This window comes from Meles meles, chromosome 18 (assembly GCF_922984935.1).
Source record: "Meles meles chromosome 18, mMelMel3.1 paternal haplotype, whole genome shotgun sequence".
Taxonomy (NCBI): domain Eukaryota; kingdom Metazoa; phylum Chordata; class Mammalia; order Carnivora; family Mustelidae; genus Meles; species Meles meles.
Genome location: NC_060083.1, coordinates 61111408 through 61126370, shown reverse-complemented (window position 1 = coordinate 61126370; position 14963 = coordinate 61111408). Strand labels below are relative to the sequence as shown.

At 64.8% G+C, this 14963-nt stretch overlaps 1 protein-coding gene across 1 annotated transcript in view; it reads left to right on the top strand.

Annotated features, from left to right (window-relative positions):
• DNAH17 (dynein axonemal heavy chain 17) overlaps positions 1-14963 on the top strand; it is an 85765-nt gene that overhangs the window by 26502 nt on the left and 44300 nt on the right. Inside the window, exons 21-36 of the mRNA XM_045984411.1 lie at positions 257-479; positions 1705-1821; positions 1954-2040; positions 3228-3380; positions 4891-5139; positions 6063-6185; positions 7452-7799; positions 7891-7982; positions 8235-8361; positions 8705-8857; positions 9985-10110; positions 10202-10309; positions 10816-10947; positions 11223-11383; positions 11648-11804; positions 12918-13022. Coding sequence (XP_045840367.1) covers positions 257-479; positions 1705-1821; positions 1954-2040; positions 3228-3380; positions 4891-5139; positions 6063-6185; positions 7452-7799; positions 7891-7982; positions 8235-8361; positions 8705-8857; positions 9985-10110; positions 10202-10309; positions 10816-10947; positions 11223-11383; positions 11648-11804; positions 12918-13022 — 2461 coding nt within the window. The remainder of the gene's footprint in view (positions 1-256; positions 480-1704; positions 1822-1953; positions 2041-3227; positions 3381-4890; positions 5140-6062; positions 6186-7451; positions 7800-7890; positions 7983-8234; positions 8362-8704; positions 8858-9984; positions 10111-10201; positions 10310-10815; positions 10948-11222; positions 11384-11647; positions 11805-12917; positions 13023-14963) is intronic.

Below are 14963 nucleotides of genomic sequence, written 5' to 3'. Positions count from 1 at the left end.
TCGCAGGTGGCGGTCGGGGCCGCGGGGGGCCAGGAGGCCGTGCGGGCGGCTGAGCTCTGTCCGAGAGGCCCGTTGGAGCGGAGCAGGGGCACGTGGATGGGGTCAAGAGCGGGTGTCCCGAGGTGGACAGGAGACCCCCTCAGCGGGGCCCCACTGCATGTCCGGGAGACCCCCACTGCCGACCGCCCCCCCAGACAGGCCTCGCCAGCCGCCCCAAGGAGGGTGGCGCCCCTCACGGGGGCCTCTCGCTCGACAGCCTGGCGGACCTGGAAACCTTCATGAAAGTCGTCAGGGCGGGTTTGACCAAGAGCCTCAAGGAGGGCGACTACGACGGTCTCGTGGAGGTGATGGGTCACCTGATGAAGGTCAAGGAGAGGCAGGCGGCCACCGACAACATGTTCGAGCCCCTGAAGCAGACCATTGAGCTGCTCAAGTCCTACGGGGAGGAGATCCCAGAGGAGACGCACGTGAAGCTGCAGGTGGACGGGCCAGGGGGCCGGGGGGCAGCAGGGAGGGGCAGGGTGGGGGGTGGGGGCCGTGCAGGGAAGGTGGGGGCACAGCCCCGTGCTGGGGGCCTTGCAACTGGAGCGCGGGCTGTCGTGACTGGGGACGAGGCCCCTCACGTGGGCCCGGCAGAATGAACCCCTCCTCTGGGCTCAGGAATTTGGAACGTGGAGGCGGGAGAGGCCTCCCCACAGAGGAAGGGACGTGAGGTGGCCTGCAGGGTGGGACCGGGGGTTCCTCCGTTGATTGTTGAATTAAAAATGCCTTCCTGTCCCACCCCTGCCCCCAAGGAGGGGCCAACCCTGGATGAAGGGGACAGGGGACAGACAGCAGGGTCCGCGGAGGCTCTGCGGAGATTAGGGACACAGCCGTGAGGCCGAGAGAGGGCCGGCTGTGGCGGGAGCTCCCTGACCCGGAAGGCCCGCGTGGCACGGGGCTGGCCACGGCACGGTGGGAGGAGGAGGGCTCCAGGCTGCCCCGGACCACACTTGGCAGCTGATTTGGAAATAGTTGGAGCAGCTAGCTGGGCTGGGGGCGGGAAGGACGAGGGGAAGGGTCCTGAAGCCACAGCCCAGCCACCCCCTGAAGGGTCCCCCCATCCCTTTCTCCACTCCCTGTCCTGCTCTGGATCCGTGCCGAAACCCCGCGGCAGAGGGGACGGCAGGAGCGCAGGGCAGGGATGCGGGAGCCAGGTGGGCACTGCCCGGGTTCCCGCTACGGGGCCGGGGCCGCCCCTGCCGCCCTGTCCACAGTCCAGCAGGGCCGGATGTGCAGCGCGTGCAGCCAGGCCTGGGGGCGACTGGTGTGAAATGGGCTTTGAGCCGTACCGCCGCCCACGGAACGTAGCTCCTCACGGACGCAAGGGAAACCCGTCCCTTTTCCCTGTGGGCGAAGAATTTGTGGGCTGGGATTCTCTTCAAAATATTTTGCGATCCGAAGTCCAATGTTTGTGCGAGTGTGGGGGACTTTGAAAGTGCCAAAACCCCTCAGATGGTTAAAGCTGTTCTGGCAAAGTTCTCGAAGCGGGGCACGGGCTGGCCGTCGCACCTGCCGAAGGTGCGGCCTCGGGGGCGCCCGCGGAGGGAGGCACACGGGACTCTGAGCTACCTCGGCAAGTCCCCGTGAGCGCAGGCGGTCTCGCGGTGGCGGAGGCGTGCAGGAGAGCAGGAAAGCAAGGGGCCCCGGCCCTCGTGTGCGCAGGAGCTGCCGGAGCAGTGGACACACACCAAGAAGCTGGCCTTCCAGGTGAAGCAGAATGTGGCGCCCCTGCAGGCCAACGAGGTCAACATCCTGAGGCGAAAGTGCCAGCAGTTCGAGGTAGAGACGCCGAGGCCGGGACGCCCTCTGCGAGGCCGGGCTGCCTCCGGGGACGGTCACCCGGGGACGGGTGGGGGACGGTCACCCGGGGACGGTCACACGGGCGCGGTCACACGGGTGCTTCCCCCGCAGCGCAAGCAGCAGGAGTTCCGAGAGAAGTTCCGGCGAGAGGCCCCGTTCAGCTTCACCGACCCCGACCCCTACAAGTCCCTGAATAAGGTACGTGGGTCAAGGGCCCCGGCGCCCTCCCAGCCTCTCTCCTCAAGCACTCATCCCCCGCCTCGGGGGGCCTGGCCTGGGGGCCACGTGCGCACAGGTGTCCGTGCACGGCCGGCGTCCGGCCCGTGTGGCCTCCCCGCTGGGGTGCTGCTCGGAGCCGCGGGATCATCCCCGAGCCGCTCAGCCCCGCTGTACCTCCTTCGTCCCTGGCTCCTCCTCACCCAGCGGCTCCCTGTCACCTGGCCTGGAACCCACCTCCTGTGGCTGCTGTCTTCCCCCCGCCCTCCCTCCCGGGCCACCATGTGCCACCCACGGCCAAGCCGCACCACGTCCCCTTCTGCTCCGGATGTTAAGTCCACAACCAGCGTCCAATGTGCAAGGGCACAGGGCTGGGCCTGACAGCCCTCTGGGCTGGGTGGGGGGAGTGTGAGCACAAACCCCAGGATGACCTGGAGGGTCCCCTGCACGTGCCCTCCCCCAGCCTCTGCTCTTCTCACACAGCTTCGAGGCCGCCATTCCCCGAGATCTCCCCACTCGTCGGGGCCATGTGCTCACGTCCCAATCCACGAGCCCGGCGGGGAGGCACACGGTCCCTCCTGGAGCCCCCGGGGCCCGGGCTGGGGCCCGCAGAGATCCAGTGTGACCTTGTTTAGGAACCGGGTCCGTGTGCGAAAGGCCTCTTGCAGCCACCCGCACACACGGGAGCCTCCTTCACATCCGTGCACGCGAGCAACACACTCGACCCCCGACCCTCCCTCACCTGGTCGGGCACGACCCTTGCTTCCCTCATCTTATCTAGCCTGTTCTCGTTTTCCAAGCCCTCCGGCATTACCTTCCTCAGGTTTACTAGGGAAAAAACGGCGCAAGAACGGAGCCATCCTGAGCCTCTCGGGGGGGAAGCGGGCGTTCGTGCCTTAGTCACGTCTCCCGCCTGAGCTCCCAGTGCTGGAGCCCCGGCCAGGCGGCCAGAAGCAGGGGGTGTTGGAGCGCGGGAGGGGGTGGGAGCTGCTCTCCCCGGCCAGGTGCACCGCTCCCCCCGCCCCGGTTGGTGTGTGGGGTCGGAACACAGCACCCGGCCGGCGACCGGCAAGGACGCAGAAAAGGTCCCCCGGATGCGGCGGAGGGCAAGAGGGAGGCCGGCGCCGAGCGTGAGCAGCACCGCTTACCCCTCCCTCGCCCGCCCCCAGCAACAAAAGAGCATCGCGTCCATGGAGAGCACCATGGAGGCCCTGTGCAAGTCGGGGAGCCTGTTCGAGGTCCCTGTCCCAGACTACAAGCAGCTCAAAGCTTGTCACAGGGAGGTCTGCCTGCTGAAGGAGCTCTGGGACATGATCGTCGTGGTGAGGGCGCTGTCAGGTGCCTGCATGGGGGAGGGCAGCGCTGCGGGGACCCAGGGCGGGGGTGGGCATCGAGGGGGGGCAGGAGGATGTGGGGCGGCGCTGACGGCGCCCGAGTAGCGCAGGAGCAACTGTTGGCTTCGCCCGCCTCTCCCTCCCGCTCCCCCGTTTCCAGAAAGATGTTAGTTCTTCCCCTTCTCTCCACCGAACTGCAAATCTCCGTCAAATCCTCCTCTTCCCCGAGAGAAGCCCTTCTGACTTTCTGCAGAACCGGGGCTTCGGCATGACCGGCTCCGGGGAGCACCGCCCTCCCGGCCTCGTCCGGGGCTCCCCTCGCACAGGAGCGCGCCGCGTCCCTCCGCTTTCTTAGTTCTCAGCACGTCGCAGTCACGTGCTGACCCGGTCTCTGTTCGGAGCCCGCGGAGCCTCCACAGCCCTTCCAGGGGGGGACCCTCTCCGAGTCACAGGCTTGGTTACAGCCACCCCTCCAGGGAGAGGACAGACCGGAGCCTCTACATGGTCACTTTCTCACAATGAGCTGAACCCGAGTCTCGTGTGCAGGAGGGACATTCTGGAACAGGGTCGGTAAAGCCAGGGAGGCCGGGGATGGGGGCTGCCCGTCGTCCCCTGGGAGAGCAGCAGTCCACACAGACTGGAGAAGAAAGCCCGCGTCTCCCAGGGGCTAGCAGGAAGCATTTACAGCCAGAATAGGTGAAGGAAAACCCTCCAAGACAGGCTGCCCAGGACACTCTTACGATAACAGGATACGGAAGAAGCTAAAACCTAAAAGAGTGGTCCAGTGACTCAGTGCCCGAGGGGGATTAAGGTTTCGGGTCTTAGCATCTTCAGGCAGGCGTCCTGTAAACCGCTGGGCCCCTTCGTCTCTGTGCCACAAGCAGGCCGGTCCAGCCCGGGCCCCCTCATTCCTTCCAGTCCCGCTCCACAGCGTCTCCAGCCCACACCGAACTGAAGACCGTAGGCCTCACAGTCTTCTGTCTCCACGGCCGGTGGGGTCCTTCCCCGGGGAAACTCTGTCCCTGAGCCTCTAGTACGCGGTCAAGCATTGGTGTTAAGCTAGGTCGCTGCGCTCACAGCCCCGAGAGGACCTCTCTGTCGTTTGGAAGTACGTCTCTCTTCCCTGCGAAGGCCACACACGGGCTCCATTCAGCCCTTGGGGGCCCTCGTTCCAGGCTGTGCAGCTGCGTGCGTGTCCGTGGTGGCCAAGGCCCCCAGAGCTCCGCATTGAGCCCCGGGAATTCAGTGCGCTCTGCCCCAGAGGGCCAGGCGTCGCTGTCACATTTCCCTGGTCGGGGCAGGTCCTGGGGCCCCACCAAGGAGCAGAGGGACCGGGGGCCGGTGAGCGGCGGCGGCGGCCCCCAGGGTTCTGCCAAAGGAGAGTCCAGCTGCCGACTTTGCATGCGGGCTCTCCCCGCTGGCGTCCGTCCGCCGCCCCACCCTCGGCCAGCAGCCCCCAGGTCCCGCGTCCCCAGCCCTCAGTGACCGCCCCCCGCAGGTGAACACCAGCATCGACAGCTGGAAGACCACCAAGTGGAAAGACATCAACGTTGAGCAGATGGACATAGACTGTAAGAAGTTCGCCAAAGACGTGCGGTCTCTGGACAAGGAGATGAGGAGCTGGGACGCCTTCGTGGGGCTGGACGACACCGTCAAGAACATGATCACGTCCCTGCGCGCCGTGAGCGAGCTGCAGAACCCCGCCATCCGCGACCGCCACTGGCAGCAGCTCATGCAGGCCACCCAGGTACTGCCCCCTGGCGGCCGGCCGGCCTCACTGCGGGAAGGGCGGGCCCGGGCCGGCGGAGCTGGGCTTGCGCAGGGCTGGGGCCAGGGCTGGGGCCGGGGCCGGTCCCAAGGGGCACGGCGCTCCGAGGCACCCTCGCTGGCCAGAGGGCTCTGCTGCGGCCATCTGGACAGCCTTAATAATTTTCTTTAAGATTTTGTATATTTATTTGAGTGAGGGAGAGTAACAGAGAGAGAGCAGGAGAGCAGCAGGCAGAGAGAGGGAGAAACAGGCTCCCCACTGAGCAGAGAGCCCGATGCAGGGCTCGATCCCAGGACCCCGAGATCATGACCTGAGCCGAAGGCAGACGCTTCACTGACGGAGCCCTCCTGGCGCCCCGATTCTTAACAATTTTTAATGAAGGGCCCTGTCATTTTCATTTTGCACTGGGCCTCGCTAATTATGCAGCCGCTTTCGGTGTAGGTGGACTGTCCACAGGCGTCAGGAATTTTGACTTCCCCCGTGCATCCCAGGAGCACAGAGCCCTAGTGCCCAAATGTTCCCGTGGCACCCCCTAGTTGGGGGGGCAGTTACCGGCATCAACATCCCCGGGAGGCAGACAGCAACACGCCCCACCGTCAGCAAACGGAGCCAAACTGTCCTGAAGATCTGCTCGGCAGAGCGGCCCCGCAGAGGCCGATGCCGGGGCGGGAAGGGAGCCTCTGCTCTCAGGGAAGCGCAGACAAGGACAGCATGGGGACTGTCCTGGGACTAGAGGAGACGACGCCTCCGAGGGGAGGGAAGAACAGAAAAGGCTGTGGGAGCCTGTGGAGTGTGGCTGGGGGCTCCGGGGAGAGACGCGGGACAGGCGGGAAGGCTGGGCTGTCCGGAGGGCTGGAACACAGACCACAGCTTTGCCCTGTCCATGCCTATTTCTCCCGCAGGTGAAATTTGAGATGTCCGATGAGACCACGCTGGCGGATTTGCTGCAGCTGGACCTCCACAAGTACGAGGACGAGGTTCGGAACATCGTGGACAAGGCTGTGAAGGAGTCGGGGATGGAGAAGGTATTTTTCTTTTACCGGCAGCAGAACGTGTACTGCGCGGGACGACGCGGGGACGGCCCGGCGCCGACGGACCTCTCGCTTCCCGTGGGGTCCGTGGGTCGCTTGACTCCAAAACAAAGCTGGTGGGCTCTCCCTCAACCAACCCACGACAGAAATCTTGTAAAACATTTCCAGGACGTATCACTGGGGAAGGGATCCCTTCGGCCTAGCTCTGCGCCCTGCGCACACTAGCACGTGCACTGAACAGCGGCCGGGCTGCTCCCCTCTTGTGCGGCAGGCTTGCTCGCGACTTTGGAGGAGAGGCTGGAGGAGGGAAGGCGGGAGGCCTGGCCATCGGGGTGGGTGACGAGCCACCAGCTGGGACAGTCCCCAGACACAGGGAAACTCGACGGGGGGCTCCTTCTGCAATACACATCTCGCTCCTCACCTGCTCTGGGTGAGCCTTCACACTTGGCCTTTCTTCCCGTGTTTTTGTTTCTTTTTTTTAAGATTTTATTTATTTGTTTGTCAGAGAAAGAGAGATAGTGAGAGAGAGCACGAGCGGGAGGAAGGGGCAGAGGGAGAGGGAGAAGCCGGCTTCCCGCCGAGCAGGGAGCCCGATGTGGGACTCAACGCCAGGACCCCGGGATCACGACCTGAGCCGAAGGCAGAAGCTTGACCCAGCGAGCCGCGCAGGCATCCGTCTCCCCTTTTTTTTTTTTTAAGAAAACAGCTTTACCGAGCTGCCATTCACATGCCGTACTGTTCACCCACTTAACGTGTACAATTCAGTGGCTTTTAGCGTATTCACGGAAGCGGGCAACCGTCACGAGGTAGAATTATTGAGTATTAGAACATTTTCACCAACTCGGAAAGAAAGCCACTCCCTCCAGGAACCCCCATCCTCCCGCACATCCCCGTCCCACCCCCACTGACCCGCTTCCTGTCCCCATGGACTCGCCTGTTCTGGACATTTCACGAGGATGGCATCGTGCAGGACTGGGCCTCGCCTGGCCGGCCTCGTCGACTTGGCGTGATGGCGTCAGGGTCCGACCATGCGGGAGCCCGGGGCAGACCCTCATTCCTCTGTAGGGCCGGCGGCGATCTGACGCTCTGTCCCACCACCCCTGTTCGTCTGCGGACGGACGTTTGCGTTGTTGCTCCCTTTTGGCAACGGTTAATGATGTCTGTAGGAACGTTCTGGATTTCCGGAAGCAGGGCTTCCCTCTGGGTCCTTGGCCCCTCTGGCCCGCCGCCGAGTGACGTGTCCGCCGTGTCCCCCGAAAGGTGCTGAAAGCCCTGGACGCCACGTGGTCCGGCATGGAGTTCAAGCATGAGCCGCACCCGCGCACGGGCACCGTGATGCTCCAGTCGGACGAGGTGCTGGTGGAGACCTTGGAGGACAACCAGGTGCAGCTGCAGAACTTGATGACCTCCAAGTACCTGTCCCACTTCCTGAAGGAGGTGACGAGCTGGCAGCAGAAGCTGTCCACGGCCGACGCGGTCATCTCCATCTGGTTCGAGGTGCAGCGGACCTGGAGCCACCTGGAGAGCATCTTCATCGGCTCCGAGGACATCCGCGCGCAGCTGCCCGAGGACTCCAGGCGCTTCGATGACATCGACGTGGAGTTCAAGGTGAGCACGGCCTCCGCCTCCCGGCGCCCGGTCAGAAATGGCGACCCCGGAGAGCACGCGCCACTCACGCCCCGGGGCCCATCTCCTCCAGGCCCTGATGGAGGAGGCCGTGAAAACGCCCAACGTGATCGAAGCCACCAACAAGCCCGGGCTCTACGACAAACTGGAGAATCTGAAGAAGAAGTAGGTCCCGCGCCTGGGCAGGGGAGGGGCGTCCCCGCGGCAGGGACCCGAGCCAGCAGCCCCTGCTGCCACGGCCGCATGGCCACACGGCGTGTCCTCAGTCTCAGAGGGACACCCACACGGCGGGTCGGGTTCCAGGGTCTGAGTCTGACCGGGGCTGCGAACAGACCGGGCGTCTCCAGGGCGGTCGTGCGGGGCGGACAGGCTGGGCCTCAGAAGGCCTCCACAGCCCCGCGGCCTCCCCCCTCCCAGCTTGGCTGTGTGCGAAAAGGCCTTGGCAGAATACTTAGAGACGAAAAGACTGGCTTTCCCGAGGTTCTACTTCGTCTCCTCGGCTGACCTCCTGGACATCCTCTCCAACGGAAACGACCCCGTGGAGGTAGGCGGGCCCCGGCATTCCGAAGGTGGCCCCGTGCTCGCCCCCACGTCTGGGTGACCCTGTGCGCGTGGAGGTCCCTGGACCACCTCCACGGAGTCACCCATGCCAGAAACCGCCGGGGGCCTGGCCGTGACAGAGAGGTCACGTGACTGGTCTCCCAGCCGCCCCTCAGCGCTGTCGGGCGGGGCCCTTGGTCGGCTAAGCGCGTTTCGTTACCACCGAGGAGACACGGGGGCGTATTCCAAAACAGAAAAGACCTTAAAACGGCCCGAGGAGAACCCGGCCGCGCCCGCGCCCCCTCTGAGGCCCCGGGCTCCGTGACCCCGGTCCGCCCCGCCCGCAGGTGAGCCGCCACCTGGCCAAGCTCTTTGACAGCCTGTGTCAGCTGAAGTTTCGCCTCGACTCCGGCGGGAAGCCTCTCAAATTCGGCCTGGGCATGTTCAGCAAAGAGGACGAGTACGTGGACTTTGACCGGGAGTGCGACCTCTCGGGGCAGGTGAGTGCCGGGAGCATGGCAGGACGGAGCGGCCGCGGGGCCACCCACCCGGGGACTGTCCCCTCGCTCGGGCAAGCGCTCCAGCAGCGTCCGTGGACAATCTCCAGCACAGCCTGACCTGCGCAGTCTGGGGTCAGGAGGGGAGGGGAGAGGTTCATGGACGCCGGTGAGTTGTCCTCTGGGAGGCCCCACACGCCTGAGCCACTGCGTTCTGACCCCGGAGCAGAACGGTCGGCTTCGGGGCTTTGGCGCGTCAGAGGAGGTCTCCCCACCGCGGGGGCCCCGTTCCCGTCCCAGCCACCCGCGGGGCAGCCCCCTCCGGCCGACGCCACACGTCCCCGTATCTCACCGCCAACTCGGCCACCACATCGACGCGACATTTTCCTGAGTGAAATGTAATCTGGAGAGAAATCAGCTTGGGGGAAAAAGAAGAAAATCTCATGCAAGAAACAAGAAAACTGGAGCTTCGGAAACGTGGGCCCAGAGCTCCGGCGGGTTTCCTCTGCACAGACGGGCTTGTGGGGGGCCCGGCGAGACCCCGTCACCGCGGCGTGCTTGGACCCGCTCCCCGCGCTCAGCTCCTTGCAGACCAACCGCGGCACCGTGTTTACAGTTTAGGAGGCCCACGAAGCCGACGGCCCCGTTTGGGTCTTCCCCCCCGACTGGGGCGGCTAGTGGAGGGTTTGTATTTTAAAACACAAAGGCTTGTCAGCAAGTAAAATAAAGTAGTTTTGTCCTGCGGGACCATCTTGGACCCTGAGACCAGGCCCCCGAGGAGCAGCTAGAACCCACTGGGGACTTGGGAGGACAGACGTTGCGTCTCCCAATGTCAGCAGCGCCGCAGGAGCTCAGACATGGCCCGCCTTCTAGAATTTTCTCCGGATCCCCTCCCTGGTCCGCCTAGCAATAGCGTGTGCACGTGAACGGCCAGTGCAGCAAGTCCTACAGAGGACAGACGCCCCCGGGCCTCCCAACCGCATCTGTTAAGTGGGTCGTCCTCACGGCTCTGCAAAACCCTCGCCTTTTCCACCCCCGGGGATGACAGTTGTGGCAAACGGCCCAGTTCTTTTCTGAACAACCAAGCAAGTGTTTGGAACCCACAGCCCGCAGTGTGTCCCCGTCCCCAGGTGGAAGTGTGGCTGAACCGCGTTCTGGACCGCATGTGTGCCACTCTGCGGCACGAGATCCCAGAGGCCGTGGTGACCTACGAGGAAAAGCCGAGGGAGCAGTGGATCTTCGATTACCCCGCCCAGGTCCTGGGGGGGTGCTCGGGTGGGGGCGCGGCCGGCCTCCGCGCCGGCAGGGACCACTGTACCGGGGGTGTCGCTCACCGTCTGCTTGCAGATCGCGCTCACGTGCACGCAGATCTGGTGGACCACCGAGGTGGGCCTGGCCTTCGCGCGGCTGGAGGAAGGCTACGAGAGCGCCATCAAGGACTACAACAAGAAGCAGGTGCGGTCGTTCGAAGCCCTGCCCCTGCTGCCCGTCGGTCAAAAGCGGCCAAACCTTAGCCCTCTGCACCCCCCGCCCCAGTGGTTCCGCCCAAGGGTAGAAAATGGAAACACACCTTTGGAAATTCACAGTTTTCTTTTCTTTTTGGTCTGGAAATCAGCAAGTCCTCAATTTGTGCGCGTATCATAGGCTTACATGGCAATACCGTAGAGACTGTCTGCGCGGCTCTAGAAGCCTCGTTTGTACCTAGTACCCACCATCTCCCCGCGGTGCTGGACTTGCCCCTGCGACGTCCTTCCCAGGGGCTCCGTGGCATCCCAACGCAGCTCACCCCACCCCCAGCTGGGGGACATCGAGAGCTTTTTCTGTGCTTCGTTTTTGTCACTGAGAGGGCGGTGGTCTTCCCTCCCCAGCCGTGAGCCCCCAGGGAACCCACGGGGGTGGGGGCAGAGCGCGACGGGCAGGCCACATGCAGTGTCCCAGCCCAGGGGCCTTTGTCCCCACAGATCAGCCAGCTGAACACGCTCATCACCCTGCTCATCGGAAACCTCAGCGCAGGCGACAGGATGAAGGTCATGACCATCTGTACTATCGACGTGCACGCGCGGGACGTGGTCGCCAAAATGATCACGGCCAAGGCACGGGAGCCGGGGAAGGGCCGGGACTGGGTTCGGGATCTGGTGTTCGGGGGCTCCAGCCCCCGCTAGCGCCTCTTCCCCGGGGAGGCGGCTCCCCTCCTGGCACCAGCCAGCCCTCCCCACTGCCCCCGGGACGCCGTCGGAGGAGCCGTCGGTAGGAGGGGCCGCTCCTTGGCAGGACTCGGCTGGGGGCGGCCCTGGGGTGGACGGGCCTCCGGGGGAGGAGCAGGGACCTCCCCGGGCGGCCGGCCCCCACGCTCCCGCTCCTCCTGCAGGTGGAGAGCTCCCAGGCCTTCACGTGGCAGTCGCAGCTGCGGCACCGCTGGGACGAGGAGAAGAAGCACTGCTTTGCCAACATCTGCGACGCCCAGATCCAATACTCCTACGAGTACCTGGGCAACACGCCGCGGCTGGTCATCACCCCGCTCACAGACAGGTGCGCGCCAGCTGCCTTAGCAGGGGCGGGGGAGGGGGGGCGGTGGCGGTGCGGGCGGGGCGTGTCCGGACTCACCCCTGCCGCCGGCCAGCCTCGGGCCGTCAGTGCGGGCTGTGTGGTTCCGGGGGAGTTGCTCGGCCTCTCCGAGGGCCTGCAAAGTGGGGGTGCCCCCTGGAGCCGAGCGGGTGTCACCTGGACGCTGCGCGCTGATACGACCGTGAGAGGGAAGGGGGCGGCCGGGGTCAGCGCACGTGGTCGTTGCAGATGCTACATAACCTTGACCCAGTCCCTGCACCTGATCATGGGCGGGGCCCCTGCTGGCCCTGCCGGGACTGGCAAGACAGAGACAACCAAGGATCTGGGCAGGGCCCTGGGCACCATGGTGTACGTCTTCAACTGCTCGGAGCAAATGGACTACAAGGTGGGTTCCAAGGCTGGAGGGGTCAGAGGCCCCTTGGGGACCACACACACCGTATCTCCTGGGCCCCACGTGCGTTCTAGGTGCCTGGGCACTGCGGCAGGAACCGGGGGGAGGCGGCACCAGGTTCTTGGTCGGCTGACGGTCCCTGCCCTGTGGTCCAGCTGAGCGGCCACGTCCCTGCCAGTGGGGCCCTGTGGGGGTGCAAACATGCCCAGAGGAGGCTCCTAGGGTCAACAAACCCAGGCCCAAAGTCCCACTCTGGGAGGTCGCCTCCTTCCAGCCTCCCTTCCAAGCTCTTGCAGGGCAGCTGGGGGCTCCCGACAGAGTGAGTGCATCTGCTGTGGTTCAGCGTGGGGCTTTGGGTAAAAGCGAGTCCAGGCAGGCTGAGGAGGGGAGCCAGGGAACAGCCAGGGGACAGTGGTTCCTGGAGACCGTGCAGCACGCTGTCGGATCTCCATGGGTCCCACCCCACGGGAGAGCAGAGCCTTCTGGAAGCCCAGCAGCGCTGCCTCTGTGAGAGGGATGGTGTGGGCCTTCCCTTCTCCTCCCCTCCCCACCCATATTTGAGCCCCAAGGCCAACCCTCCTGAGCTTGAAGCTGCCCTCTCCCAGCCACAGACCACACCAGCCTCTGGATTTCAGAAAAGCATCCCAGGAGCATTGAACACTCACCTAGAATCCCATATGGAGACCCTGAAGAATCCTCATCACCCAATGAGGCCTGGAGAGACACAAACATCTAGAAGGAAATCTGACATGCGCGCCCACCTCCCATCTGAGAGAGAAGCCCCCTCCCTTGGGTGCAAGAAAAAAACTGCAAGGGCTACATTTTACACAATCGTACTTATCTGAGCCGTCCAGGTGGGGGGCTAGGGAAGCGCCCGCCCCAGGGAGGTCCCAGGGCAAGGCTGGGCTCTTGCTGGCAGCCAGCCCTCCACACCTGGACCCCCCCTGAGGAGTGAGTGCTGGTCTGCTGGCCTCCCCCAGGCCTCAGAGCTCCCCAGCCTGACCCTCGGTCAGGACTGTGACCCAGAGGAAGGGGCAGGTGTGGGGCTCCCGGCAGGATCGGGCGGCCCTCTGAGTCTCTACCTCTCCCCCATCTCCCCCTTTCTAGTCCTGTGGAAACATCTACAAGGGCCTGGCTCAGACTGGAGCATGGGGCTGCTTCGATGAGTTTAACCGGATCTCAGTGGAGGTCTTGTCTGTGATCGCTGTGCAGGTAGGGTCCTGCCCGTGGTCTGCGGGTCGTGGTGGAGCTGGGCTTGCCAGCTCACCTGCCAACCCTCACACCAGACACTCCGCTCGGGCCTATGACCCTCCTTGCCCGTCCCCAGTGTGCCGTGCCATGCAGGGGGGTGTGGCCTGGAGGCGGGAGACCCCGGCCCTGTCCTTCAGGGCCCTGAAGTCCCGGTGGGCACACAGAAGAATCGGACAGGGCAGCCTAGATGTAACCGGCCACACATGAAGGTATAATTCATTGTGCTCGGAGGATAAGGACAGAGGTTATAGGTGTCCGCGAAGGATGCCTTAGACAGCGGTGCCGGGAGAAGGACAGGGAGGAGGAGTGAGAGAAAGGAGGGAGGGAGGAAATACGCCCATGAGCTCTGGGCACGAAGCGTGGGGAGGCTGGGAGGCGGTGGGCGCCGGATTCTCAGACGGGGGACAGCTCCGTGCCGGCATGGCCCACGCGCCTGGAGGGACGTTCCCAGGTTGTGCACGAACCCTCGGATCCTATGTGCACTGGGGTTGAGAGCCACAGGGCTCGCTCGGGGGAGCCGAAGCCAGGCGCAAGGTCCAAAATCCATGTGGATATTCCAAAAGGGCCCGGGGGTGCGGCCGGTGCAGGGGCTGGGACCCTTCATCCCCTGGCGCAGCAGACGGAGAAGCAGAGGCCAGCTCCCCGCAGCCGGCGCCCCCGACCCACACGGGAGCCTGCAGACCAGGGCAGGAGCGGCCGAGCTGAAACCGGCCCCCGCCACGCAGGACCCACAACCTGGTTACTCACTGGACTCACAGCTCTGAGCCTGGCCGTGATTTCGGCCCCTCCCAACCCTGTGCGGTGGTTTCGCGGACACAGGCTCACGGGCAGGACCGGACGTGATGTGGGAGGCCGGCGTCTGCCACACCGTTAGCCTCCCGCCACGGAGCTGTCCCCGAGCCCCGGGCTGGAGGCCGGGGAGGCAAAGAGAGAACCAAGGCCGTGGCCTCGGGGTCCCCCGACCCCCACGGGTACAGCCCCAGAGTGCCCCACCCCCAAAGTCGGTACATAGACCCCACCCTGTGACCATCAAGAACCGGGCCAGGATGCTAGGAGAGGCTTTGCATGGAGGGGAGGCAGCGAGGAAGCTAAGGGGTGCCCCCTCCACCCCGGCCACCAGCCCTGCCCCAGGGGAGCCTGGCGCCCCTCAGACCAGCCTGGGAGAGAGTCCAGGCCCCAGGGCAGGAGCTTGGCTGAACAGGTGCAGACGCTGAATTCAAGGCCCGCGGTTGGAGGGCTGCAACCTCGATCGTCGGGCGCCCTCCAGTGGTGGCGCGCGGGCTTGCAGGCGCTCAGCAGGAGCGGAAGGTCCCCCCCATCCCCCCCACCGCTAGTGAGCCCGGAGATTTAGGATTCCGCCAGTGCCGGGGTCTCAGACATGTGCCCCGGGGCTGGCTGCTGAGGAGTGCTCCCAAGGAGCCCGCCGGGGACACCACTCCCCGGGGAAGCCGCCCTGCCGCGGGGCTGGGGGAGGGGCTGCGTTCTGCTGGGGGGACACGGAAGCCCAGTCCCCGTGGCTGCACACCCCGCAGGACAGCCCTCACCAACCAGCAGAGTCAGGAATTTGGAGCAACCAGTGGTTGCCGGGGGGCACGGGGAGGGTGGGAGCAGGGGGAGGTGGGTATGACTACAGAAGGGGATGTCCCCTCGCGGGGACGGCAGCACCCAGGTCCCAGCTGTGACCCTGCCCCGTGGTCGTGCACGGTGCTCCTGGCGGGGGGAACGCTGGGGAGGGGCACGCGGGGGCCCAGGAACGTGTCCCCTGCCTTAGTTCTTTTTTTTTTTTGTCCTACTAGTTTTATTTTTTGTTTGTTTGTTTATTTCCAGCATAACAGTGTTCATTGTTTTTGCACCACACCCAGTGCTCCATGCAGTCCGTGCCCTCCCTATTACCCACCCCCT